This window comes from Lycorma delicatula, chromosome 10, assembly GCF_047948215.1.
Source record: "Lycorma delicatula isolate Av1 chromosome 10, ASM4794821v1, whole genome shotgun sequence".
Taxonomy (NCBI): Eukaryota; Metazoa; Arthropoda; class Insecta; order Hemiptera; family Fulgoridae; genus Lycorma; species Lycorma delicatula.
In genome coordinates, this window is record NC_134464.1 from 35,322,450 (window position 1) to 35,350,356 (window position 27,907).

The 27,907-nt window shown below is 28.8% G+C and overlaps 1 protein-coding gene across 2 annotated transcripts in view; it reads left to right on the plus strand.

The window, feature by feature from the left end:
• The window catches only part of LOC142331083 (uncharacterized), a 282,018-nt gene that overhangs the window by 194,218 nt on the left and 59,893 nt on the right, over nt 1-27,907 (plus strand). For both annotated transcript variants that reach the window (XM_075376746.1, XM_075376747.1), the window contains exons 5-6: nt 9,000-9,170; nt 19,564-19,687. In XM_075376746.1, the coding sequence (XP_075232861.1) occupies nt 9,000-9,170; nt 19,564-19,687 (295 nt within the window). The remainder of the gene's footprint in view (nt 1-8,999; nt 9,171-19,563; nt 19,688-27,907) is intronic.

Sequence of the window (27,907 nt, forward strand, 5' to 3'; positions counted from 1 at the left end):
AGGAGTTCACTAAACGGAATAGTTTAATTATTATTAACTTTTATTTATGCGACACACCAGAAATCTGAAACTTTTGTTAATCAGCAACTCAAGAAGATACGAATAATACTGATCTAGTAATACGAGTAGTAAAGCGTCTTTTACTCTATTCTAATATTTCATGTAAGATTGTTGAATTAATAATTGTATAAATATTTGATGTTAATATAAACTAATATTTCAGCAATTGTGTTACTGTCCTCTTTATTAAAAAATTGGAGGATCGTACCTCACTTTCAAATGAAATAAGTTTAAATGAAGTGTTTATGTGTAAAAAATGTGTATATGTAATTTAATAGACGTACAAGGAAGTCATGTGGTGTCCATATCAGATTTTAATTTTTTATTTTTACTCTGCAATAAATGAGTATAGGGTTATATTGCATCTCTTAATCTAACCATCCAACGCTACAACGCTCTAACGAACGAATAGATAGATTAGTAATACTCAAATTACGTACTACAGATTTTACAATAGTGAGTCGTCGAGTATCATGAGGTGACCTAATTTTTATTTAACATTTGATTGGTTGGTTTTCAACGATGATTTTTTTAAAATTTAAATGTAATGTAACATGATAGTTACTTATTTTTATCTGCATTCCTTGTTTTTATTATTTCGTTGTTTTTAATTTATATTTATTTAAATTAAAATATTATATTATAAAATGATATAAAATTGTGCGATCGAGTTCCAGACCCAGCCAGACCGAGTTACTTTTTTACACTTTAAAAAAAGTAAGTATTAAGTCAATACTAACAAAGAAGAAAGTGTCTGATTTTAAAGTGTTTTTTACACTTTAAATATACACATAAAATATACTATCGTTAATTCTATCGCTCATTTGTGACGCCACAACATAGCAGTAGTTTAGAGTAATGGTGGGGATGCGATTTGCATATATTTTACTTTTGTAAATATTGTTATTTTTTAATTGTTACCAAATATTACTAAGAAAAATTTGACCTTAATTAAGAAAAATTTCGAGAAACTGAGGATGACCTTGCTCTAACAACCTCACTCCCTTGGCCTTAAGTTGGAAATTTAATGGCATCATCAGTGCCCCATATATAGAAGTAATCTGATCAAGTTTGATAAAAATCGGTTAAGTAGTTCTAGAGATTTAAGGTGATTTAGAGGCCAACACCGAACAGAAACACACACACACGAACGTTAAGACCCGGAAAATTTCCATCCGGTTTTTTGGGGTTCTTTGTCAAAACGTCAAGATTCGGTGAAAACCGCATATCCCCAAATTGGACAGATACTTTCCCTTCTAGATCTATAGGTCTGCTATAGCGCTTTTATTTTTTTAACATTGTATTTAATAACATATAATGATTTTTATAACATTTTTATTTAGGTAAATTTTGACAACGTTTTAGAAATCCTTTTCAAAAATTGTTCACTTTTGAATTATTTTGGATGCGTCGTGATAAAATTGTACAATCACAATTTATTAGAAAAAAAATTATTTTTTATTAAATTTTTTAAATGGGTTTTTGTAGCCGTTACGTCATTTCCTGCAACCTAATCTTCAAGCATTACTATATTTTGTCGTTTCGTCTTCCAAATATTGCTTCTTCCTTGCCTCAAGCCGCCCACTCTCTACGGCCTTCCTGTACTTCTTATTCTATTAAATGGCCACTATTTATAAATTTTATATGATAATCTCTCTGGATATATTCGACGTTTTTTAATGTTACCATAAAATTATAAAGATCTAATCCACTTTTTATTCTTGATTATTTCTTACTCTATCCGGTAAGGTCATTGGTCATTTGGCATCATTTCTGTAGCCATTTAATTGCCATTCAAAACCCAAACCTCTGAACCATACATTTTTCCTTTAATTGAAATTTAAAAAATATATTATTCCAGAAATAGTTTTGATAGAAATGATGAAAATATAGTTTATAAATAGAAATATGGTTACTCCATAGAGCTCAATGGAATTTTTCTGTTATTACCCAACAAAAACGTCATACACTTGTCCCTACATTCCTAAATAACCTAAAGTCCTGTTGTTGGAATTTAAACTCCTTAATTTTATTCTTGTTGTTGGTTGTCCTATTAAAAGCAACATAGCAAACTGTGGTGCTTTTTAAGTTTCTATAATTTCCACTTCATCTTTCCAATTAAATTTTAAATCAGAAGTAACTCGTAAACAATTATCATCATAATGATTAATGATTCTTAATAAAGTTTCGAAATCTTTACATTTTACTCCAATATTATATATTTTGGTTATCTTACCTAAGTTGTCTAATTTTCATTTATTATGAACCTTTATTAAACTCTCAATCTTATACAAAATATATTTTTATTCTCGTTGTAAGAAATCGTCCGTGAAGAAAATTAATCTACCTTCAAGTTAATTGGATTTTATTCAAATAAATTAGGATAAATTTTAAGATCGTATCCAAATAAAAAAAATTATAAAATATATTATAAATTGGTCATTTAAAATATAATTGAGTTATATCACTTAGAATTTTTTACAGAAATTTTTAAAAATCTGTACTGAAAAAAATAAAGCTTGTAGAAATATTTTTATTGACTCTGGTGTAACTGATTCACTTTCATTACTAAATAACTCATTGATTATATGCTTCAATGCACCTTTTAATTATATTGAATATTTGAATAACTTATAACATGTTTTATGTATTACATTATTGTTGGTAAAAAATATGAAATATATATGCGTATTGTACATGGTGTGAAATTATAATGAACAATAGAAAAGTAATGAATGAAAATAATATTGTCAAACTATCAGCTGATCTTATGAGCCAACTGAATTAAATATTTTATGTATTTTACATAAAGAAGAAAAAGAAAAAGGAGACGAATCAATATTCTTATTTGGAAAGATACATGAAACTGAACAAAGCTCTCGTATTATAAATTAATCTTTTTTTTTCTAAAGCTCTAGAATTACAGTATACTTAACATTGTAACAAATAACAATTATTATGAAATTATGATAAAACATAACAACTTATGAAATAAACAAGTTTAACGTTCAACAACATCTTATTTAATAATATTGGCTCTTAAGACACAGACATTGTGTTATTTTCCGTTACAAAATTAGCCTGTAAGCCTATCTCTACTAAACCTTATATATATATATTGTATCTATTAATACTTGACAAAACTGCATATTTTTTTTTTGAGATTGACAGTAAACTTGTGATGGTTAATAAGCCTTTCACTTAATCCTAAGATTTTTTAAAAACTGCTACTTTTAAATAGATTTTAAAAATTGTTTAGTAAACGTATCAATTTAGAATATAATATTTTTTTTTAGATCTTTTCAGAATTTTATTGCTTAAATATTTTTAAATAACGGTAGCCTTAAAATCTGAATACCTTAAATAAAGATAAGTATTTAAGCTTACTACAACGTTTATATTTAATAAATTACATCCTCAAAGTTTTTATCCTTTAAATCAAGCTGTGTGTGTGTGTGTGTGTGTGTATATATATATATATATATATATATATATTATGACCACATGCTCTCACTATTTGAGATAACGATCGTAATGTAATTCTGAGTACCTTATATCAACTTATGATAAATACATGTTGTTGAACGTTTCTGGAAGGCGTGTTTTTTAGGATTAACTTTATTTGAATCTTACTTTCCCGGCTGGAGCTCTATCGTTGCTGCAGCAATAAAAGGAAAGCTGATTGATCGAAGAAAATTTTGGAAACCAGAATTTTTTTAAATGACAACGTTTCAAGATCCCCCTTAGTCTAAAAAGACGCCTAATTCAGAAACCTTCACGGCGTGCGCCCGCGAAGGTTTCTGAATTAGTTTGGATCCGCTAGGTGGCGGAGGGGTCGATATATTTAGATAAACTATTTATGGTCCGATTTGGCTCATATTTGTCCAAAACGATAAAATATTGGTCGACACACAATCATATGTAACCATATAGTGCGGGCGAAATCGCGACGGCGATGCTAGTTATAAATAAAGAATAAAACAAATAGAGAATTAATTGACTATATATATATATATATATATATATATATATATATATATATATATATATATATATATATATATATATATATATATATTTGTGTGTGTGTGTGTGTCGACTAATCGACCGATTTTGACTAAACTTAGTTTACTTCTATATGTGGAGCATTAATGCCATTAAATTTTCAACTTAACTGGTCCTCAGTATCTCGAGATTTCGCCAAATTAAGGTCTTATTTTTCTCAGACACATTTGTTAACAATTAAAAAATAATATTTCAAAAATCTTCATTTGAAAAATCGCACTCCCACCCAAAAAAATGCTCTAAATATACTAGTAGGTATAGTGAGTCATTATTACCCCCTTTTACCACAAGGAGCGCTACTGTAGCACTGACGTACAGCTCCTGTAGTCATCACTCTCTCTCTCTCTCTCTCTTATTCTATTCAGCCTCCGGAACCGTCGTAAGGTATTACTTCAGAGGATAAATGAGGATGATATGTATGAATATAAATGAAGTGTAGTATTGTACAGGCTCAGATAAACCATTCCTGAGATGTATGGTTAATTGAAACCCAGCCACCAAAGAACACCGGTATCCACTATCTAGTATTCAAATCCGAAAAAAATAACTGCCTTTACTAGGATTTGAACCTATAGTCGTCTTCTATGTTGTAACATCACAGGTGAGCGTTAGAAATAAATTAATAATATTTAAAATATAAAAAAGTGTTTAAAGTGGCGCTAGTACCGCCACAACCGCGCGAATGAAATAGGGTATGCGTGCGTGCTTTAGTTAGAACCACTGAATTAAATAAACAGAAAGTATTACATTTAAATAAAATTATAAATATTTTAAATTAAGTTGTGTCTGTATATATGTGTTAGCCGTGCATCATAAAAACGCCGCTTGACGGGGAAGTCCTGCAACTGTGTTAGATTTTTTCTTAAAAATTATCCTCCGTTCAGATAATTTTTTTGTAGAGTAAGTCCCAATCAGGATATTTTTGTATTCCTTATTGTTATTATTATTAAATAAGAAAATAATAATAGTGCAAATTATGTATTTTTTAATATTAGAAGGAAGAGTTTTTAAAAATTTAAAATTTTTATATTTATTTTGATAAATAGAATAAATATTCAGATATAAGTATAGGTTACAGATTTTAATTCGTACACGTAGCAAACGCTCACAGTAAACATTAAATAATTTGTATTATGTTTAGTTTATTTATATTAAGAAACGGGCACTAAATCTATTTTTAATATATCATGTACAAAGTTTGTTTATATTATGACAAAATATAACTTTCTTACTTAATTTCATATATAAAATTCAAGTATTATTGTTTCGAAGATTAAACGTAGAGGAATGACAGCTTAATATGTCATTTACAAGCGTGAGGAATTTTTTTTAATGCTTGCTAATAACATCTACTACGAACACGGTACAAAATTAAATTTTAATACAGGACGATTTTAACTGTTTTATAATAAGCATCAACTATAAATATAACAGCTCAATTGGGTTAGCTAACTTTAAAATTTCAACTACAACTGAATCGAAAGATTTACTTCAGTGAAACAGTACGTAGAATACTCTATTCTAATAGGCAAAACGATAACAATTCTAGGGTAATATCACAAAGCTGTAACATTTTACAATCGAATTCAATCCTACAATATCAAAAGGATATTTGACACACACACACACAAATATATATATATTTGTGTGTGTGTGTGTGTGTGTGTGTGGCGAAATCTCGAGATACTGAGGACCAGTTAAGTTGAAAATTTAATGGCATTAATGCTCCACATATAGAAGTAAACTAAGTTTAGTCAAAATCGGTCGATTAGTTTTGAAGATATAAGATGCGAAACGCGAATATTTATACGTAATACGAACATTTCCATCTGTTTTTTGTTTTTTTTTGTTTTTTACGTTCCTTAGGTGTCAAAACGTCAAGATCCGGTGAAAACCGCATATGCCCAAATTGGACTGATTACAATACTTTCCCTTCTAAAGATGTAGCTCTGCTATAGTACTAGCCGAGAAAGTAAAAATATTAAGAATGACAAGATGAGTAGAAGAAGGTGAAGGATTCTTATAAGTGTTAGAAAAATAAAAAAAAGAGCCAAGAAAAATAAAAATTTGTCAAAAATTACATTCATTAAAGATGAAGTAAAAATATATGTTTTACTTAAATATTAGTAGAAAAAAATTATCGATAATCGAAACATTTTTGGGCTAAAAACGACTAATATTTTTCAGAAAAATATGAAAAGAAAGTTGAGCAGAATAAGGGTTTAACTTAATAAATTCGTATACGTTTAACATGGTTGTAAACAAGGGAGGTAGGTTACAAAATATTATAAACGGGATTTTCCTTCAGTTAAAAATAATAATAAAAACGATGAAATTAAATTAAATATATTAATATAAAATGATTAGAAAGCAAAGTAATATCGATTTTTTAACATCATTATGAAGTAATTTGATAAGCTTCAAACTTATCATTAAGGAGTTATCTAATATAATAACTTGCTGGTACATTATCTACTTTATCAAAAGAAAGTGTAAAAATAAAAGTGAAAGATAATTTAAAATAATAATTTTAAAATAGATGTTAATTTTGCTTACATTTTGTCCATTTTACATTTTAAATGTATTATTATTTTACTCATAAAATATTGTTACTGGATATTTGGAATATTTAATATTAAAATGCTTCCAACCATCTGTGTTGAACTTTCTTTTCTATTCCTAACGTGTGTGTTGCAATCTGTTCAATTTAAAATAAGCAACCCAATGGCCCAGTGAGATGAGGATAATGTCTGCGACATCTAAATGAGATGTGTAGACTGAGGCCGAAATCTTTTGGTATGTACGTTTAATTGAGCCCTAAATATCAAAGTTTACCGGTGTTCTCTGTCTAGTATTCAAATCTGTATAAAATGAACTTATCTTTACTAGGATTTGAACAAAAATCAGGTCACTATTTTTCGTCAACTAATCGCATACCAAACCGCTATTTTCTGTGAGTGCAGCAACGATTCATGCAAGATATGTGGATTTTTTGTTGACCAATATCTGTTGTTCTGACTATTGATGCATCCGTTTAATGAAACTTTCAGTAATTGCTAAAACCTGGCTACTCAATGTCAGTGGACTCAAGACAAATGGTGCGCGCGATAAAATGATGGCAAAAACTGCAAAGAATTAGCGGCTGGCAAGCGAGAGAGCCTCGTCACCCATGGCCTTACAAACTATAGCCTCTCTCGAGTAGTCAGTGTTGCTGCATTTAGATTAAAAACCGGACTTGACTTTCTGGCCTCGCACCTACATCGGATACGGGTTCTGACCTCTCCAGCATGCCAACTCTGCGGCCACAAAACTATGGATGCAGACCATCTGGGGACCTGCAGAACTTTGGACCACTGGCAGAGGGATGATGAAGGCCCCGTTTACACAGAAGTCATCTACACTGGTCAACGCGTCACAAAATGGCTCAACAGCCAAGAGTGCCCGTTGACTAGTAAGTAAGTAAGTAAATATAAAATGACTGCACTGTTTAATAGATTGGTAATTAGGTCATCCAAAGGATAAGAAAGAATTACGATTCAAAAAAGCTAAACATAGAAATTAGATGGTCTAAGAAAGACGACCATCTTTGGCTTGTAACTACAGGATATTCGTAACGTATGGGAACTCTTAAATATCTTTTCAACTACTAAACTTGGAAAAATTTAATTTAGCAAATATTTCTTTTCGAAACAGTCTTTCTAGGTATGAGACCACTCTCAAACCTTCATGAGAGGATAACTAAAATGTTTTTAATGCTTTAATGTTGTAACTAAAATGGGTTTAAATGCCTTTTTAAAAGGTATTGAGACAAATTTATTGAGTAAAAAACATAGCGGTACCCTTAAAAAAAACGGATGCCATCTAATATTTTTCACATCTAGTTTCAAAAGTATTCTTTTTAAAAGTCTGTTCTAAAAGTCTGTTCTTTTTTATTTTTATTTTTTTGTGTGTGTTTTTAACCTCCGGGTTGACCGTTAGGTATTGCTTCAGAGGATGAGATGAATGATTTGTAGCGTGTGTGAAAATGCCATGCCGACCGCGATTCGAACCCGGGACCTCCGCATGAAAGGCCAAGAAGCTATCACTCGCGCCACGGAGGCCGTCTATTCTTACCTCAACTATTTGTTACATTCTGAAAAAATTACAACGTTTTTAGATAAGAGTATTAACTAAATTTTATCTTTTTAATGTTCCATGTTGAGTGGTTATCTAGGAGTCCTGTAAAACACTTTTTCAAACTATTTTTTAAAATATATTATATGGCAGCCATTTTCATTACAATTGTAATCCGAAAATGGCTACCTCAAAACTTTTGTTTTACATTGATCTTTAAAAAGATATGTCACAACCACTCTTTCAGTTTAACGTTTTTTTTTTGCCTCATATGGTGGATTCTTGAGGTGCTTGAAGTGTGGTAATCGTGTATCAAAAAAATTTACTTAATTTCTGTTTTTTTTTTTACGGGTAACGGTTGAAAAGTTATACAAAGATTGTTATACATTAAGAATACTTTTTATTATTTTATATTTTGCAATTTTACAAACAAATAATAAAATTTGATAAAAAGAAAATTATTATTGAGAAAAAAATGAATTCCACATAATATAAATAGGTTAAAAGTAAAATTAAATATTCTTGCTGTCAATCAATTATGTTAATCGTGTTTGATAAGAAAAGGAAAATTATTTCAATAGTTGATGTAAATAATAATTGTATAATTATGTAATATGACGTGAATATTTACTGTTAGTTCTGTTATACATACTACTGAATGGTGGCTTGTAAAAATATCAATAATTTCCTTTTTTCAGGTTTTATAAATATATATATAATTAATTTTTAATGGAAATTTTATTTTTTACTTGTTTTTCTAGGCAGAAAATTTACTTCTTGATGGAAATATGAATATTAAAATTGCTGATTTTGGATTCAGTAATTATTATACACCCGGTGAACAATTAGCTACCTGGTGTGGATCGCCTCCTTATGCTGCTCCCGAAGTGTTCGAGGGTAAAAAATATACTGGACCAGAAATTGACATCTGGGTAAGTAAGATTGATTAATTTTTGTTATTTATTTTTTTTCTTTTAAAATTTCTTTTCTTACATTTCCATTAGATTTGTTTTTGATTGCAAACATCTTAATTAATTTTCAAAAAAAAAATTACCAAAAATTAATTTTAAAGCATGATTTCATAAATTTGCAATACTGCTCCTCCGCATAGCCCAAGTTGTTATTTTTAGGTAGATTTCGTAAAAAAGCTACCTATTGTAATGGGTACCATGATTAAACTTCCGGAAAGTTTCGATATATCTTTGCGTTTCACATTCCACAGAGCCCAAAACCACCGTCAGTTCAAATGCTTATATATATATATATATATATACATATTTTTTTTTTTTTTTTTTAATTTTATTATGGACATGATACTGCCGTAATTTTACGTCAATCACTTTCAAATTGATACATAAAATATAACGATCCAAAATCATGGTCGAGTTCGTTAATGGGTAAAATCGGACCGTGGAGGTGGAAATGGGGGGGGGGGGTGCTTTTTCGAAAATAACGAACGCTATAACTTCTTATCAAGTAAAATATCGAATTCGTTTAAAGTTCCTATTATTCTTTTGGTAAAGACCAAGGGGTGGAAAAAATGGGGTTCCAAGGACAAAAAAAATCATAGCTCCCTTTACAATCCGAGTTCGCCTACCCCATATTTTGCCCCGGTGAAATCTACCTCTACCTTCCGGCGTGCCGAAAAGAATTTTTTTTTATTAATTTATCACTTTTTTTTTGTCTTCAGTCATTTGACTGGTTTGATGCAGCTCTCCAAGATTCCCTATCTAGTGCTAGTCGTTTCATTTCAGTATACCCTCTACATCCTACATCCCCAACAATTTGTTTTACATACTCCAAACGTGGCCTGCCTACACAATTTTTCCCTTCTACCTGTCCTTCCAATATTAAAGCGACTATTCCAGGATGCCTTAGTATGTGGCCTATAAGTCTGTCTCTTCTTTTAACTATATTTTTCCAAATGCTTCTTTCCTCATATATTTACCGCAATACCTCTTCATTTGTCACTTTATCCACCCATCTGATTTTTAACATTCTCCTATAGCACCACATTTCAAAAGCTTCTAATCTTTTCTTCTCAGATACTCCGATTGTCCAAGCTTCACTTCCATATAAAGCGACACTCCAAACATGTACTTTCAAAAATTTTTTCCTGACATTTAAATTAATTTTTGATGTAAACAAATTATATTTCTGACTGAAGGCTCGTTTCGCTTGTGCTATTCGGCATTTTATATCGCTCCTGCTTCGTCCATCTTTAGTAATTCTACTTCCCAAATAACAAACTTCTTCTACCTCCATAATCTTTTCTCCTCCTATTTTCACATTCAGTGGCCCATCTTTGTTATTTCTACTACATTTCATTACTTTTGTTTTGTACTTGTTTATTTTCATGCGATAGTTCTTGCGTAGGACTTCATCTATGCCATTCATTGTTTCTTCTAAATCCTTTTTACTCTCGGCTAGAATTACTATATCATCAGCAAATCGTAGCATCTTTATCTTTTCACCTTGTACTGTTACTCAATTTATCACATGAACTCACAACTTGTGTTATGCGTATATGAAATGGAAATTTTGTAGCTTACGTAGAATAGCATGCCTGGTCGGAATCGAAACACGGGACCTCTAAATGAAAGGCTGAAACGCTACCACTGCACCACGGTGATCGGCGGAAATTTAACTACTGAATATGAAGTTTTATTTATCAATTTCAATTTTTGTTCTGTAGAATTATTCTTTTGAAATATTTATAAGTTTATTTATTTATTTTTAAAAATAAATGTTGGTAATTATATTAATAAGTTGAATAAAAAAGAATTGTGTTTCAGTGATTCAAAGTAATACATTATTACGACATGGAGAAAGTACTATATGAAAAAACTTTTTTTAAAATAATTACTTCACTGATTACTATGGAGAGAAAACAGTTCTGTAATAATAGATTACATAAACTACTTTGTGGATAATATTTTTTTGATCGTTACTTCATAAAACAATGCGCCGACTAATATTTTCGATTAATACTGTTATCACCTAATCTAACACGAAATATTTAATCACTTTTTATTTAAAAATATCAATTCATCAGCAGTATAATTAATAATTATTTATTAATAAATATATATTTTTTTAATTAGCTTATCACCAAGAATGTATTAGTTTTTTAAATTAAAAAATAAATCTGTTACTGGAAGAATGACCGTAATTAAAAAAAAAAAACTGTTCATAAATCGTCGAAATTGGAAGGGAAAAATAAAAAACGAATGTTATTATACAGTTAACAGGGCACGTTTAAAAAATATATTACGCATTTCAAACGGGCATTAAATCAAATTACTCTATTAAGTCATCAAAATAAGTTTGTTGTTTTTCTTCATTTCTTTATAAGATAATTTTTTTTATAGAATTGAAATGTTGAAGTTAACAAATAACCTTCGATTTTTATTTTAATGAATTGAAGTTTTCAAAATCATCGGAATAGTCGTATTGCTTGCTGTATTTTGTAAAATTTTGGTACTTATGCATTAACCCGGCACTCATATTATTTTATATAATTTTCTTATTAATTATTTTTTATTTATCTCTTTATCACTAAATATCACTTATGTTATTAAGTTGTATATAATTTGTATGTATAAAGTTAATTAGACGAAGTTATCTAACGAAACGAGCGTACGTTATGTTTGGTTAGATTATGTTGATTCCGAGTACTGACGAATCGTACGTATATCAACATAACCTACACTCGCTTCGCTCGCTAACCTCGTCTAATTAAAATTAAATATACAAATTATATACAACTTATTAATAAGAAAGGTGATAAAGTGAGACGAGATCATATAACGAAAGAATGTCGGGAGATCAATTAGTTGGGGGGAACAATTTATTTCGGTTGTAAAACATGAAAAAAACATGATTGTGAAACTCGTGTGATTGTTTGTTGGTATCAGCATCACGCAAGAACCAACGGACTGATCCCTTTCAAATTTGCAGGATACATTCGTATTATCCCAGAGAAGGTCTGAAGCTATTGATCGAAGCTCTAGTCCCCTTGAGGTTTTCGATTTTAAGTAAAATCTTTTGAAGTTACACTTCTTTTAGATTTAGGAGAAAGTGATCAGAGTGTATTTTCAGCAAGTTACGGAAGTTACGCGCGCCGATGTAACACACCATGAAGATTTCTGCAGGCCAAAGTGGGTCAGTTTGTACGCACATGCGTGTAGTGTTTAATCAGTCAGTCGTGTTAGCACATAGTAGTAAGTGATTAGCACGTGTTGTAAACATAACAGATAACGAATCGTAATAAACATATATTTACATACACGGATTTCTGAAGACGGATATTTTTAATTGTAAATATTGTTATTCATATTCATAAAGCTTTATTTGTATTGCAGCGTATTTTTTTTTTTTTTGTGAAAATTGTGTATCAGTATTTAAGGTTATGTTTATGTAAGTATTGTTTTTTTAAGAATAAAATTATATTTTTTAATGACACAGAAAGTAGCACACATCAGATAAATTCTTGATTTTGCATAAATAATCTTAAATTTACCAAAAATAAAATTTTTGATAAAATACACTATTATAAAATAAAACTATTTGTATCATATTTTTCACATCATAAACCGCTGATAACCCTCGTGCCTATTCAGTTGTCATCCGAAGAATTAATGGAACTAAACTAATCTAAATATATTCGATGAACTTTGTTTTATATGACAACAAATAATTCAATACTTTTTTAACTGTATAAAATATATATTATTTAATTTAATTTAAGTGTTATTTACTCAAACTTTTATTCACTATGTAATCTCGTCTACCGATCGTTTGACTCAGTTCAAATTTGTTTGAATGCGTAAAAAAAAAATTTTTTTATTCACGCCAAAGAAATATAACTTCTTACGTGCGTACATAAGTGCACACGACCTTTTTTATTTTATATCGGATTTTGAGTTTCTTGTTTTCAAATTTAATCAGTTGAATACTGAATTAAGAATATCTAAAAAATTGTGAATTTTTTAAAGGATATCAGACATTTCGTCAAAGACCGATAGTAACATGTTAATTTAAAAAATATTTTGTTAACTTTAAAAATCTTTTTTAGTTTTTTAAGAACTATAGCTAATTTCGGCTTGTGATTCCGGTCATCATGAATCGTACGGTTTTTAAAAAAAGATTTTAAGTAATTTTTCCTAACCAAAAAAAAAAAGCTGTAGCTTGTGAAAATGGAAAATAACTGATAAATTGTTTGTTCAAAATTGCCCAAATTTGGTCCGGATAATGAAAAATAAGTCGATTGTAAAATAATTAGAACATAATTGTTTTTTTATTTTTTTAATTAGAAGTAGTAAAAATATTACTTTTCTTTAGGGATTTTGGAAGAAAAGGTTCAATTATGAAATTCAATTATATATTTTAACAGAAAATTGATAGGAGAATAAAAAAACCATTTAAATTTTTTATTATGAACCTAGTTAGTTATTTAGTTTAAAACTCATTGGCAAAAAATTGTATGTATTCATTCCCAAATATTGTATGTATTTTTTTTTTTTATATAATAATAGTTGAAACATTTCAATTATGATTTTTCCCTTATAAATATTCTAAAAGCAAATATCTAGTTTTCTTTATATGTAAAAAAAAAACAATCTTTACAAACTGTATTGGGTTTAAAAACATATGAGTTTATGAATATTGTATTACATATGTATAAATACATATATTTTTTTTTATTCCAACATTGTTGAACTTCCTGAAGGGTGTCTATTCCCAACTCATTTCAAATTGATGAATTATTGAGGCTTCACTATAGTGAACGTCTTTTTTATTGCTCTGAATAAATTTCATTTTTGTTGTTTTTATATTTTCTTTTATATCTGTTTTTTTAAATTCTTTTTTTAAATATTCAGGAAAACGTACAAATATATATAATATTTTAAATATAGAACTTTATTTATTACATTTTTATATAGTTCTTTAAGTAATTAAACCAGGAAATAAATATATAAAGGATATTTATTGATTTTTCGTTGACCAGCTAAAGATGTATAATCAAACAACCATCTGAAAATAGATTCAATATTTCCTTTTTTTTCTTTTTTTTTGTTTAACCTTCGGGTCCGCAGTTAAGCATTTTTTTTCCGCAGAGGAAGAGATGAATGCTTTGTAGCCTGTGTGAAAAATACCATGCCTGACCTGGATTCGAACCCAGGACCTCCGGGTGAAAGGCTGAGACGCTACCACTCGCACCCCGGAGGCCGACTGATTTAATATTCCCTAAAGTTACAATCTCATCTACCTATAGAATGTACTTTTCATTTAAAAAAAGTTGTATGTGTAATTTAATAAACGTACAAGGAAGTCGTGTAGTGTCCACATCAGATATTTATATATACAAAGCAGATATATAAGTTAATAACTAAACTCTATTCTTCGGTTAAACAAATATAAAAAAACTAAATAAGTTAGAAAATTATCCATATTAATAGAAAATTTTCTAATGCAATTTATTAGGTCAACAACCAAACAAACAAAATAACAAAAACAAAAGCAGAAAACCTCGACGTTTTTAGTTTATATATATATAATAATTTATATATAAATATATAGTTTATATATATATATATATATATATATAAAGAAAATTACATTTTGAAATTACAAGTGAATGGTGTTTTGTACTCTACACACCTCAGAATGTGAAAAAAAATTCTATTTCACCCCCAAATTCAACCTTGCGAACAAAGTAATACCTTAAATTTCTCTGAAAAGTCGGTAGAAAAATTAATAAATAACACATTTTTTTTATCAGTAACGTTGTTTTACATTACGCCTTAAAAAAGGTTTTATAAGTTATTCCTTCCATAACTCCTTTTAAACGGATTTCTTTTACAAAAAAAGTGACCTCTGATTATTTTTAAATGATATTAAATTTATAAAAATAAAGTCTTCAGTGAATTAACTTTTAACCAGTTCTGTGTATATTTAAAAAAAATAATTACACGTTTTTTAATTAAGTTTGGAGAAAGGGAACTACAAGTAAAGGCGTGGTATTATTCATAATTTATTTATGATCTTTTGAGTGACTGCAGATTTAATAAGCATTTACAGTAACTTTAACATAAAGGTGGGAGATGAATTTTGTAGCTTATAAAAATATCAGCCCTATATGTAATTCAAAACCGTATCTTTTCAAGTGAAAACTGAGAGACAACTGATTAGATATTTTTAAGTAATGATATACTGGGAAATCATTTGAAGCGTGATTATTAAATTAAAATTTCAAGATTTCTTATTAGAGATAATGTTATATAGGATTACAAACGTTTTTTTCTCTAATTTAACTTAATGAATAATTTTTTCAAGGTTATTTGAAGAAAAACACGTTTAGATAACTAATTGGGTCAACTTTTTTTATATTTATTTTTTTTGTCATTTAAACTGATATAGATTAATTTTATTTAACATCGCCCGTTGGTATATATTTATATATATATATATATATATTGCATAAAAAATTATAAATATAAATTATAAATTCGCTTACCAACAAATATTTGTATAAATTTACATCTAACGTTTTTGGAAAATTATTCCCATCTTCAGTGACTTATCGTAACTGAGTATACATATTATAATAATAATACTTTACATATTAAATGAGTTAGATAAATAAAAAAAAGAAGATATTTGTATAAATACAATAGTTGATCTTCAATTATTAAAATCAAGTCATACGTAATGCTTTTTAAAAGCATTGCCCAAAATTCATAAAACGGTTATGCATATGAGACCTCTAATAAATTAATTCACTTACATATCTACTAAGTAAATTCCTGTTTAACACTTTAAAAGAACACATTAAATTTGAAAATAAATATAACGTAAAAAATGAATATAAATTAGTAGATATAATTAATAAGGGGTTCCCCATTAGAGGCAGGCATTAAGACCGGAGTTACGGTGAGGGGACCCCTTAGGGGCCTCTCATTACTGGTGTGGCATGTACCGTAAGACAGAGTCCCGACTACCTGGACGGGGCCTTGTGTTCTGTCGATTTAGTTTGAGCCGAAGGCAACCCCCGGAGCTGAGTTATGCTTAGATGCTGTTCTGAGTACGGGGCGAGGTAACTGAAAGTGAACAAAAAAAAATCATAGTATAATTAATAATATAAATAACATAACCAAACTAGTAGCATTGGATATAAAAGATATGTATAGTAATATTGTTACCAACGAAAACATTGATATAATTAATAATACTTTAAGTAAATTAAAAATAAACAATTACATAATATACAAATAAAATTATGTATTAAATATTATTTGGAAATCAATAATAAATATTATCAACAAGAGAAAGGTCTCGTAATGGGTTCACTACTCTCAGTTATTTTAGCTAACATTTTCATGAATGAATTGGAAAACAATAATTTACATAACATATTTAACACCAAATATTATTTTATAACAGATAAGTAGATGGTATATTAATCATATATAATCAACAATTTAATGATGAAGAAAACAAAATAATCGAAAAAATCAAGTCTTTAGATAATAAAATTGAATTAAGTTGAGAAAACAACAATAGTATACATTTTATGGATATAAAAACTAATAAAAATTACAATAATAAAAAATTTGATAATGATATATATATAGGAAACCTATTAAACAAAATACTATAATTCATCATGACTCTTTTCATCCTTGGAATCGTAAAATATCATTATTTAATAGTTTAATTTATAGAACAATATAATCTAAAACACAGTAATATAAATTTAAATGAATTAAATCGCATTAAATATATCGCTACAACTAATGGATATAATGAAAATTTTATAATAAATTATACACTAAAATTTAAAAAAAATTGATGTTGACACCACCTGATGTGGTGTCAAGATTGAAAAATCTGATGTTGACTTCCCTGTACGCCTATTAAATTACATATACACATTTTTTTTTTAATGAAAAGTACATAAAATTCTATTTCATTAATAAATTCTCATATTTTTTTATATATATATATTTTTTTTTTTTATTGTTATTATTGAGTTCTCATTTATAGTTAATTTTTTTTTTATAATCATAGGTTAATAATTATTAATAAATCAATATATTTAAATTTTAAAAAAAGTTAGAAAAAAGGACGTGAAATCTGATTCGAACCGGTGTGCCTTCCCCTTGTAAGATCCAAAAACTTCACTAATTAAAATTTTATTTGGCTATAAATCTGGAACCAATGAAAATAAGTACCACACTTATGATATATCGTTTAAAATCTCTCAATGACGGCTTATTACTCCAGTTAAGAAAAAGTCCAAAACCCAATTTTTTGGATTTTTTTGGACACTTTTGGTTCAGGCGATTGCAATCAAAAGAGAAGGTGCACAACTAGATGTTACTACAGTACTAAATCCAAAATTTCAACATCCTTCGGCTAATCGTTTTTGAATTATGCGAGATACATACGTTCGTACAGACGTCACGCCGTAACTAGTCAAATGGATATTTCCGTTGAAATCTGAAAATTGAAATTTTTCGCGATCACAATACTTCCTTTACTTTGTATAAGGAAGTAATAAAATATACATAAAAAATAAAATGAAGTTAACAAATGATAATAACGGAAATAAATATGTTAAAATCAAATATAAGCCATAGAAAATTCAATAAAATTTTTAAATCATTCGGATTACAAACTGCTTACGTAACTAATAACAAAATAATAAACTACATAAATAATAAAGATCCTTCAAAAACAATAATAAATTTAATCTAGACAAACAGGGAGTATACGGTTTTGGATATGCAAGCTGCGATTTGAAACACGTCTGTATGACTAATCGATGCTTCTCAATCAGAATTAAAGAACACATAAATTGTACGAGGGCTTTTCAGAAAGTAAGGAACGTTTTGGAATTTTAAAAAACCCAAGTACAAGAAAAACTTTTTATTGTATACATGCGAAAGAGGGACTAAAATACTACTTTTCAACATAATCACCATACAAATTCAGGCACTTTTCATAGCGGTGGACAAGCTTTGAAATTCCTGTGTCATAGAATTCTGCCACCTGTGATCTCAAGTGACGCACACATCTTGCACAAAATTTGTGGCAGCCTAGCTTTTGTGAAACAATTTCAAAAAATAAAGTCTGTGAAACTTGTGGGAAACATAGAGAAAGCTCAGTTATTGTGAAACGGCAGTTTTCACGAATCTTTTCGTCAACTTTAGAGACCCGATCGTCAGTCACAATGCTCGGACGTCCACTCTTCTCTTTATCGTGACCGTTTGTTCGGCCATTTTTAAACTGAATGTACCACTTCCTGACAGAACTTTCACTCATTACGTTGTTCCTGTACACTTCACACAGTTCCCGATGAATTTCTATTGGTTTTAAGTTTTTTGCCAACAAAAAACGATTCACAGACCGCACCTCACCACTGGCGGGATTTTCGATTGCAGGAGACATTTCAAATTTGTATATAAAAAAAAAACGGGCAGTGCGGAGATGTTCCGTTGTCACGGCTGGACGCTGACTGAGGTGCCGAGCACGAGCACACCAATATATACGCGATTGGCGTGCGCCTGGCGACGTCAGGTGGAAACGTTCCTTACTTTCTGAATAGCCCTCGTATAAACAAAGGATACGTAGAAAAATCTAACTTTGCCAGACACATCCTGGATCTAAACCATAATTATGACTCTAAAAATTTTAGTAATATCCTTGATTACTCCAATAATATATATAAATCTCTAAATTACTTTAGATAAATCTCACATGTACTTAAATAACAACAAACTGATAAACGAGCAAACCAAATTTGAAAATGAAATTTTATTCAAGCTAGGATATTTAGAAATCGTTAGGATAAATTTATACAAATATTTGTTGAATTAATTTCTCAAACATGGAACCGTACATATATTAAATGAATAAATTAACAATTAATATAATTCACCTTACCAGCAAGTTGATATGTACTCTAGATCTTTCGGCTCACTTGGAAGCCATCATCAGGAGTTAAAATTAATACATTTAAAGTAATAAGTTTAAAAAATCATATTTAAAAACAAGTCATGGCTGTTTACTAATATAAGTATACTAGTAGAACCAGGACAGTCCTGAATTTTTTTAAACTTTTGACTTTAAATGTATTAATTTTAACTTCTGATGATGGCTTCCAAGTGAGCCGAAAGATCTAGAGTACATATTAACGTGCTGATAAGGTAGATTATATTAATGGTTAATTTATTCATTAAATATTTGTTGGTAAGCTGATTAGCAATTTATATTTATATTTTTTTTATAAACTAATATAGTTTGAATTTTTTTTTTCAGAGCCTGGGCGTCGTTTTGTATGTTCTTGTTTGTGGAGCACTTCCTTTTGATGGTTCCACATTACATAATCTCAGGGACAGGGTTCTCTCCGGCAGGTTCCGGATCCCATATTTTATGAGCTCAGGTAAGTTGATTTTTTTTTCATAATATCGTCTCATAAGCTTGAAGTTTGTGCGTTGGATAAGGAAATGGAATTTAGTAGCGTATATAAAATACCTTCCCTGACCGGGATTCGAACTTGGAACCTCCGGATGGCAGAGATGCTACCATTTCGTCAAGGAGATTAACGAATAATGTCATATTTTAGTATAAATATAAATAATTATGTTTGAAACTAATTCGTATGAAAAATATTAAAATTATGTATCTGTTATGTTTTTTTTTCATAAAATTAATGGAATTGAAATAATTTTCTCAAAGTGTAACATTACTATTTATTTACGGGCATTTTTTATTAGTGATTGTCTATACTTTAATTTCCCGGGTTTAATAATATATAGCTATAGCTTTAGCGGGAAATATGTAGATCATTAAAAAAGTAGTTTTGTGTCTTACAGACATTTAAAAAAAAAAAAAAAAAATTAAATAAATTGTAAATAATCTGCGAAATAATTTTCATTCCGAATGCTCCTAAGTTCAAAAATCTTTTTTTTTTGTTAGACGAATATTTATATGTACGTATGTATTTAGATTGGCCTGTATTTGGTCGTATAACTTCCTGGTTGATCGATTTTCTTCTAACTTAATAGACGGGTACTACCTTCGGGGGGAAAGATTGTATTAAAATTTTGCAAAAATTTGAAAAAATTAGGGTATTTGAACGAAATAATATGTCAAATATGTACTGAGACACTTTAGTAAAACTGTTTTCGTACAAATGTTGAAGTTTTTTTTTTATCGAGATCACAAATTATCAAAATTTTTATTTGAATGTTCACCTCTCCCCAAAAAATGGTTAAATAAATTTATTTTTTTTAGCGGTATCTTGTTTCAGAAAAGGAGTTAATTTATTTTTGTATCTATATTTTCTACATCCATAGGGCTACTAACCATTAATAAAAAAAAAAAATAATAGGCCTTCATATTTTTGTTAATTATTATTTTTTTAAAATTAATTTTAAAATTAAATACATCTCGCAAAGTTTAAAAATTTTTAATTTTGAAATATTTTTTTCTCTTTAATATTTCTTGAAAAAAAAAATTATCCATAAATGTTCACCCCATCCTAGAAAATTACAACTGTTTTTGTTAGAAATACGGTTATATCTTTATATGTTTTAAATAATTTTAGAAAATTGTTTTTGTAAATTTATTATCACCACTTGGAAATTATTTTCTTAAAAATTTATTTTACCCGAATGGTTTCCATCGAGCTTGGGATCCCCCAAGTAAAAAAAATTATTTCTAGCTTTTTTCAAAAGCTGCCGGAAAAATTATAAATTTCATTTCCGCCTTTTTTGGTATTATTCTTGCACTGGAATTCCGGCTTCCTACCGAATATATAATACATTTTTTCACATTACAAAGGAATACGATAATTTTCTCTTGTTTTATTCTATCTATCCCTCCTTTTTTTTTAATTTTGACTTCAAACGAGTATACGTACAGTATGTAGTTTGTAATTTTCAATAACCAGTCAAGGTTATTTTCTCTGATTCAATATTTAACCGATCAGCGATCGGTTAAAGCGATCGACAGCATTAATAATTATTTAAATGATTGATATCACCTGCACTTCGATGAACTTAGTAAGGTGTATTTAACGTAGTGAAGAGGCAACGGAAAACCACTTCACTCTTCCTTTACTTCCTTTTCTCCACAAGAATACTTCTTACGCTTGAGCAGAAAAGTTTATTAAAGCAGTTAGTTATCAATTTTAATAATTTTTCTTTTTTTTGTCATTTAATACGTAACAAATTACAATATAGATTATATTAAACAAAAATTATTTAATGGTGTTCTAATCTCCAAAAAAACTTTTTGTAAATATTTTAAACCGAATAAAATAATTTGTAATTCACAAATAAAGAATTCTTACAAAACAAAAACGAGAATTTTAGCAGTGTTCGTAGTATAAGCGTGAAAATTAAACCAATTTATCGTTTTATTCAATTCCAATAGAATCGTAAATTTAGCTTAAAAATATCTAAACTACTGAAATCTTTAATTCCGATTGCCCATTAAACTTAATTCAAACATCTTTTTCAGATAGAACAAATAAATTGTTTGATCTTTTAATACAATTTTATAGTATTTTATAAGTACAGTTTATTTGTCAATTAATATTTTTTACTAGCAGACCCGGTAATGCTTCGCTATTGCTAGATTTGAGTATATATATGGATTAAATGAACACAATTGAAAGTTTCATAAAACATTAACAAAATGAACATTATGAAACTTCACAAAATTTAACCTTTCGCTTTTTCTCTTTTACCCTTTCTCCCGTTTCCCTCTCCCCCTTCTTTTTTCCATTTTAATTTTTACCATTTCCCCTTCCCCTTTCCTCATTTCCCCTTTTCCATTTCCTTCCACCATTTCTCTTTCCCCCTTTTCCGTTTCCTTTTTCTTTTTTCTCCTTTCACCTTTCCATTTCCTTTTCCCGTTTTCGCCTTTTTTATTTTTTCCGTTTTCCCACTTTTCCCATTTTTACCTTCATTCCCTTTTACCTTTTTCGATTTTTCCGTATTTTTCTTTTCCGAATTTTTCTTTTCTCCCTTTTCCACGCGCGTAAATCTGTCCAGTCGTTGTTTAGTCTATAGCGGACACACATATCGGAAACATTGAAATGGAATTGTAAAATATTTAGTAAAGCGTGTGTTACTTTTACGTCCAACAGATACCGCTGTTTAAAAAAAAAGAATTTTTTACCTGTCACAGGTGTGACATCTTAGACATATAAATAGTAGGTATATAAAAATACGCGCGTATTCGAATTCAACGTTGTTTCAAACTTTCAAAGCAATCGGTGAAGAACTTTCGGAGATTTAAAATGTTGAACAAACGAACATTTACATTTTTATTTATATTGATTATTTTTTCGTTTATTTACTTATTTTCTTATGCATATTTTTCCTTGATTTCTACTTATGATAGTTTAATAATGGAATTTGACCATTTAATACTAAATTTTTAAGTAGATATTTTTTTTTTTAGTCTCATATTCGTGTATTTAAAATCGATTCCGATTAAGGATCCACAAGTAAATTGTATTACAAAAAAATTGTATTAAAAAGGGGTTTCCAACGAACACCCTCAATAAAACACATATACATAAAAAGTTTATATAAAAAAATACAATAGCATTAAATGGGATCACAAATATTTAAGAAATCATAATAGTCTAGTGAAAAAATAAACCAAAAAAGAATCCATAACATTAAACAACAGACAGAGATAAACAAAACAGTAGTATAACACGATGACGGAAAGAAATAGAACGGCGCTAGACTCCTCACAAAGGGATAGTAAAAATGTTTTATCACGTCCGATACCGAATCGGTTCAAATGTCATTCAGATACCCAAGTATAGCACGTGTTAACGTTTCAGTCGCCGGACATCTCTGTGCTGTCTAGGAGTTAACTGCTAGAAAGTTCACGTAACTATCTAATCGGTGTCTGTAATTTAAACCGAACCGTTTGATCTCGTCACAAACATATGACAATCCCAGATAATCGTGAATTTCCTCGTTCCGAGCGAACCACGGTGCCTTTGCAATGGATCTCACCAATTTGTTCTGAAAACGTTGTATAATCTCAACGTTACTTTTCCAATTCGTGCCCCATAGCTGTATGCCACATGTCTAAACCGGTTTTAGAATCATCTTGTATATCAAAAAATTATTAGATAACGACAGGTGCGGAGTACTTTCCTAACAACAAATAAAATTTCTAATATTTGGTGTTGCAATCTATATAAATAAAAATGTAAATGTTTGTTTGTTAATCTTCAATCTCCGAAAGTTCTTAACCGATTGCTTTGAAATTTTGACACAACGTTGCATTCGAATACGTGCGTGTTTTTATATAACTACTATTTATATATCTAAGATGTCATACCTGTGACAGGTAAAAAACATGCTGTTTTTGAAAAACAATTCTATCTGTTGAACGTAAAAGCAACACATGCTGTACTAAATATTTTACGATTCCATTTCAGTGTTTCCGATATGTATGTCCGTTGTAGACTAAAAAACTATTGGACCGATTTACGCACGGGGAAAATTGGAAAAGGTAAAAGGGAAGAAGGGAAAAATGGGAAAAATGAAAAAGGGGAAAGAGGTGAAAGGAAAAGGGTAAAGGAGAAAAAAGAAAAGAGAGAGGGGGAAGGGAGATAAGGAGTAGGGAAATTTGGGAAGGAAGGGGAAAGGGTGAAATGAGAAAATGGGATAAAGAGAAAGGGGAAAATGAATAGTGTAAAATTAAAATGGGAAAGGAATCTGGGGAAAGGAGTGAAAGGGAAAGGTTAAATTTTGTGAAGTTCCGTGATGTTCATTTTGTTAATGTTTTATCAAACTTTCAACTGCATTCACTTAATCTATATATATACTGAAATCTAGAAATAACGAAGCATTGCTGGGTCTGCTAATTTTATATGAAAATATAAAAATAAAAAAAATTGGTTACAGACCTTTATCTCTGCTAGTTTTCGTAAAACTTACTGTAAAACGAAAATAATTAGTTTTACAATTATTTTCCAGTCAAAAGCACTATTTTTTAAAAATATGCCCTAAATTTACTTTTTTTTAATTTTAAATAAATAAAACATTAACACACAATTTATAAAGAATATGATTTTAAAAAATTTGATCCATTGAATTGGTAATAATCGAAAAAATCTAAATCCATTTTTTGAAAGAAAAAAATTCTGAAAATCTTATATTACAAATAAAGAGTTAAAAAGGTAGGCTTCTTCTCTCAAAATAATTTTATTAAACAAAAAAAAATTATTTAAATTTAGTAAAATTTAGGATATACGACTGAGTTTTGTATTTGAACAAATATGCAATCTATATATATATATTACTTAAATAATACACAGAAGAGAATTCAATATACTTGGTGTCCTTAAAACGCGGGGGCCAAACTTTAGAAAGTGATTCTACTTAACATACTGAAGAAAAAATGTCCAATGAACATAGGTCCGTAAACGCATATTTTTCTGGATCCGAAAACCGTCTGTCCGCCATTTTTTTTTTGTTTTTTAAGGAAAAAATATTTTTCAAGAACAGTTGGAGATAACTCAATAAAATTTTGTACTTTATTTTAAACTAACATTTTTTAATGGGGAAAAACATAACGATACTCTTCATTGACAAATTTCAAAATGGCGGTCGTTTCAATTTTTCAATCATAAATATTTAGAAATTATTAGATTCATTAAATTGTGTTTTATTATAAAAATTATGAAGCATCTTTGTGTGAACAAAACGGTACCTTAATCGTAAAATTTCGACGACAAGCAATAATTATTGGACAAAATAGGTTTCAACCGGTATAGCGGCCATCTTGTTTTTTGTTATCGTGACTTACGTGATACAAATAAATTTTTCTGTATAACCCGCCAGGATATTCAAGTGGTTAAACGGTAGAATGTGAACACCGATATTCTTTGCTGGTTGGATTTCAATTAACCACACGTCTCAAGAGTGGTCGACCTGAGTCTGTTCCAGACTACATGTTTACCGGTACATTAACACTTACATTGCACTACATCTACAGCTACGTCAGGCCTGGCAAGCCGTAGCGTAATTGTATTTAGTTAACACACACACACACACACACACACACACGCACACATATATATACACACCCAGACCCGACAATGGATGGAAAATTGGTTGGATAAACCATATGTGTGTAAAACATATATATGTGATATATATATTTATATATATATATATATATGTAAAATAACCCAGATAACTCAGGTTTAAGGGATCTGAGGGGATTAATCTTTATCATAGAATACGTGCTATCAATAATATTGACTACAATTTCCTTTTCGCACTTTCGGTAGTCATCCAAATTTTTAGTGGTAAACAGAGAAATAATAAGAACGGATCCATTAACTCTATAATAAAAGCCAACCGTAGTAACTTTATATTATTGATTTTCTCTTTTAAAAAAATATCTATCATTTCGGATTAATGGAAGATTCGGAATAACGGGATTTGGATTACAGATAATAAAGTGTACTTTACTTTCTCTTTGTATTTGTCTACTTGTTATTATGTAGTTGTTGTCTGTTTTTCTTTTGTGAAAAGCATTTTAAAAAAAAAAATTGAGATTTTTTTTCATAATATATAGATATTTATTGTAATTTTTATGTACTATTAATATTTCTCTAAAAAAAATAAAAGAAAAGAAATTCATTAAGAAATGCAAGTTCAAAGCATTTTGTATTAGTGTGAGCAGAATAGTTCATCGCTCGGTTAGACTAAAAATAACCATGTTGTTAATTTTTTATCACTGCGTCACAAGTTATTTACAGAGTGTATAGATTAACATTTACCAGTAACCAACCACTTTTAAAACCCCTCACTCCTTCTTACTCTCTCTCATTCACTAATAACACACACTCGCATACTTCACCCCTTCCATTTTCTTTTATTCTTTCTCTCTTTTAAACATTTTAGCAATTAGAGTGGAATTTGTCGTCTATTTGTGTTAAATGTCTATGACGCATTATTTTTAGGCAAAACTTTTGGCATTTTAATTTATTTTAAGAATTTACTTGACATAATTTTTATAATTTGTAATAATTTTATGTAGGTTGAACTTGTTTCAGTTCAATATATAAAACTCGTTTTAATTTATACGTAAAAAATAAAATTTTCCATCCGTATATATATATATATATATATCAGCGATTATTTTTTTTAAACTTTTTATACCGATATTTTCCGAAATCATAAAAATTATATATTAATATAATATATTAATTGATTTTTAAGTATCTCTAAACTATAAATAAATGTATAAACTATAAGTATATCTGACAAAAAAATAACGACTACAAATTAAAAACGTTTTTCAATGTTTCTTTAAATTTAGACATTTTAAAGTAGACGCCAAACTGAAAAACAAATAACTTTAACATTTTACTAACCATTAATTTGGCAACGAATTCAAAAAGTAAAACTTTTAAGAAGAATTATAAGAAAATTGTAACTTTTTAAAGTTTTTTTTTTTTTTTATAAAAGGCATTTTTAATTTATATATTTTGTTAAACTTGTCAAAGTTTTTATTTTTACTTTTTTAAAGATTGGTAAATCTAAGTATGTAAAAAAACTTGATCTTATAAGAAAAAAATGAGAAATTTGTTTCTTTTTACAAAGAATATAAAGTTAACAGTCTATAAAATTCGGATATATGTTGATTAATTTTCTAAAAGTTTAATATTACTAATTGAAAGTGTCATTTACTTTGATTATCTTAACATCAGGTTATATTTAATTTAGTTAAATAAATCATAGTTCAATCGATAAATAAATAAAAAAGAGATTTTTTTTTGTAGATAGCATATAATTTTTTTGCTTTCGTGTTCCTAATATTTTGAATACTTTATTGTATTATAATTATTTTTTAAATCATCTTTTTTATGAGTTTTTACTTTTACATTTTAAATCATGCTATGGAATGCTAATGTCTTGTTAGAACTACAATTTTCTAGCACGCAAACTAAAAATTCTTTTTTGGTTGTTTATCACAGTAAAAAATATATGCGTGCTGTATCCTATTGTTTTCATTATTATTTGTATTTTTATATGTAGAAATTAAATATAATTTATCTTTTAAATTATTTACATTTTATTTCATATTTATTATTATTTTAATTTCTCTCTCTCTCTCTCTCTCTCTCTCTCTCTCTCTCTGTGTGTGTGTGTGTGTGCGCGCGCGCGCGCTTGCGTGCGTATACAGTATTCAACTTAAAAGAAGCCCCATTACTCAATAGTTTATACTAGTGCATATTTTTCTTAAAATGGATATATTAAAATGAAATGGGTAAAAAAAGGTGGAAGATGTTGGTATGACTGGAACTGGTATGAGGAGAATGTTTATTGCCTGCATATATGAGTATTGCCAGTCTATGTCGAGCAATGGTTTTTGAACAAGATTACGTAATCGTGTATATGTTAAAATGCGATTAACTTGTATTCGTAATAGAAATTTGTTTAGAGACGAAATCTAATATTGTGTGTCGGCGAAAATTCAGGGAGAAATTTGAAAAGAAAGCACAAGTGAAAAGTGTTATTCAGAAGTTAAAAAATGTTCGTGAAACATGTTCGGTGTTAGATCAGAAATGTACCCGACACAGGTCCTACAGGATATTGAAGCGGCA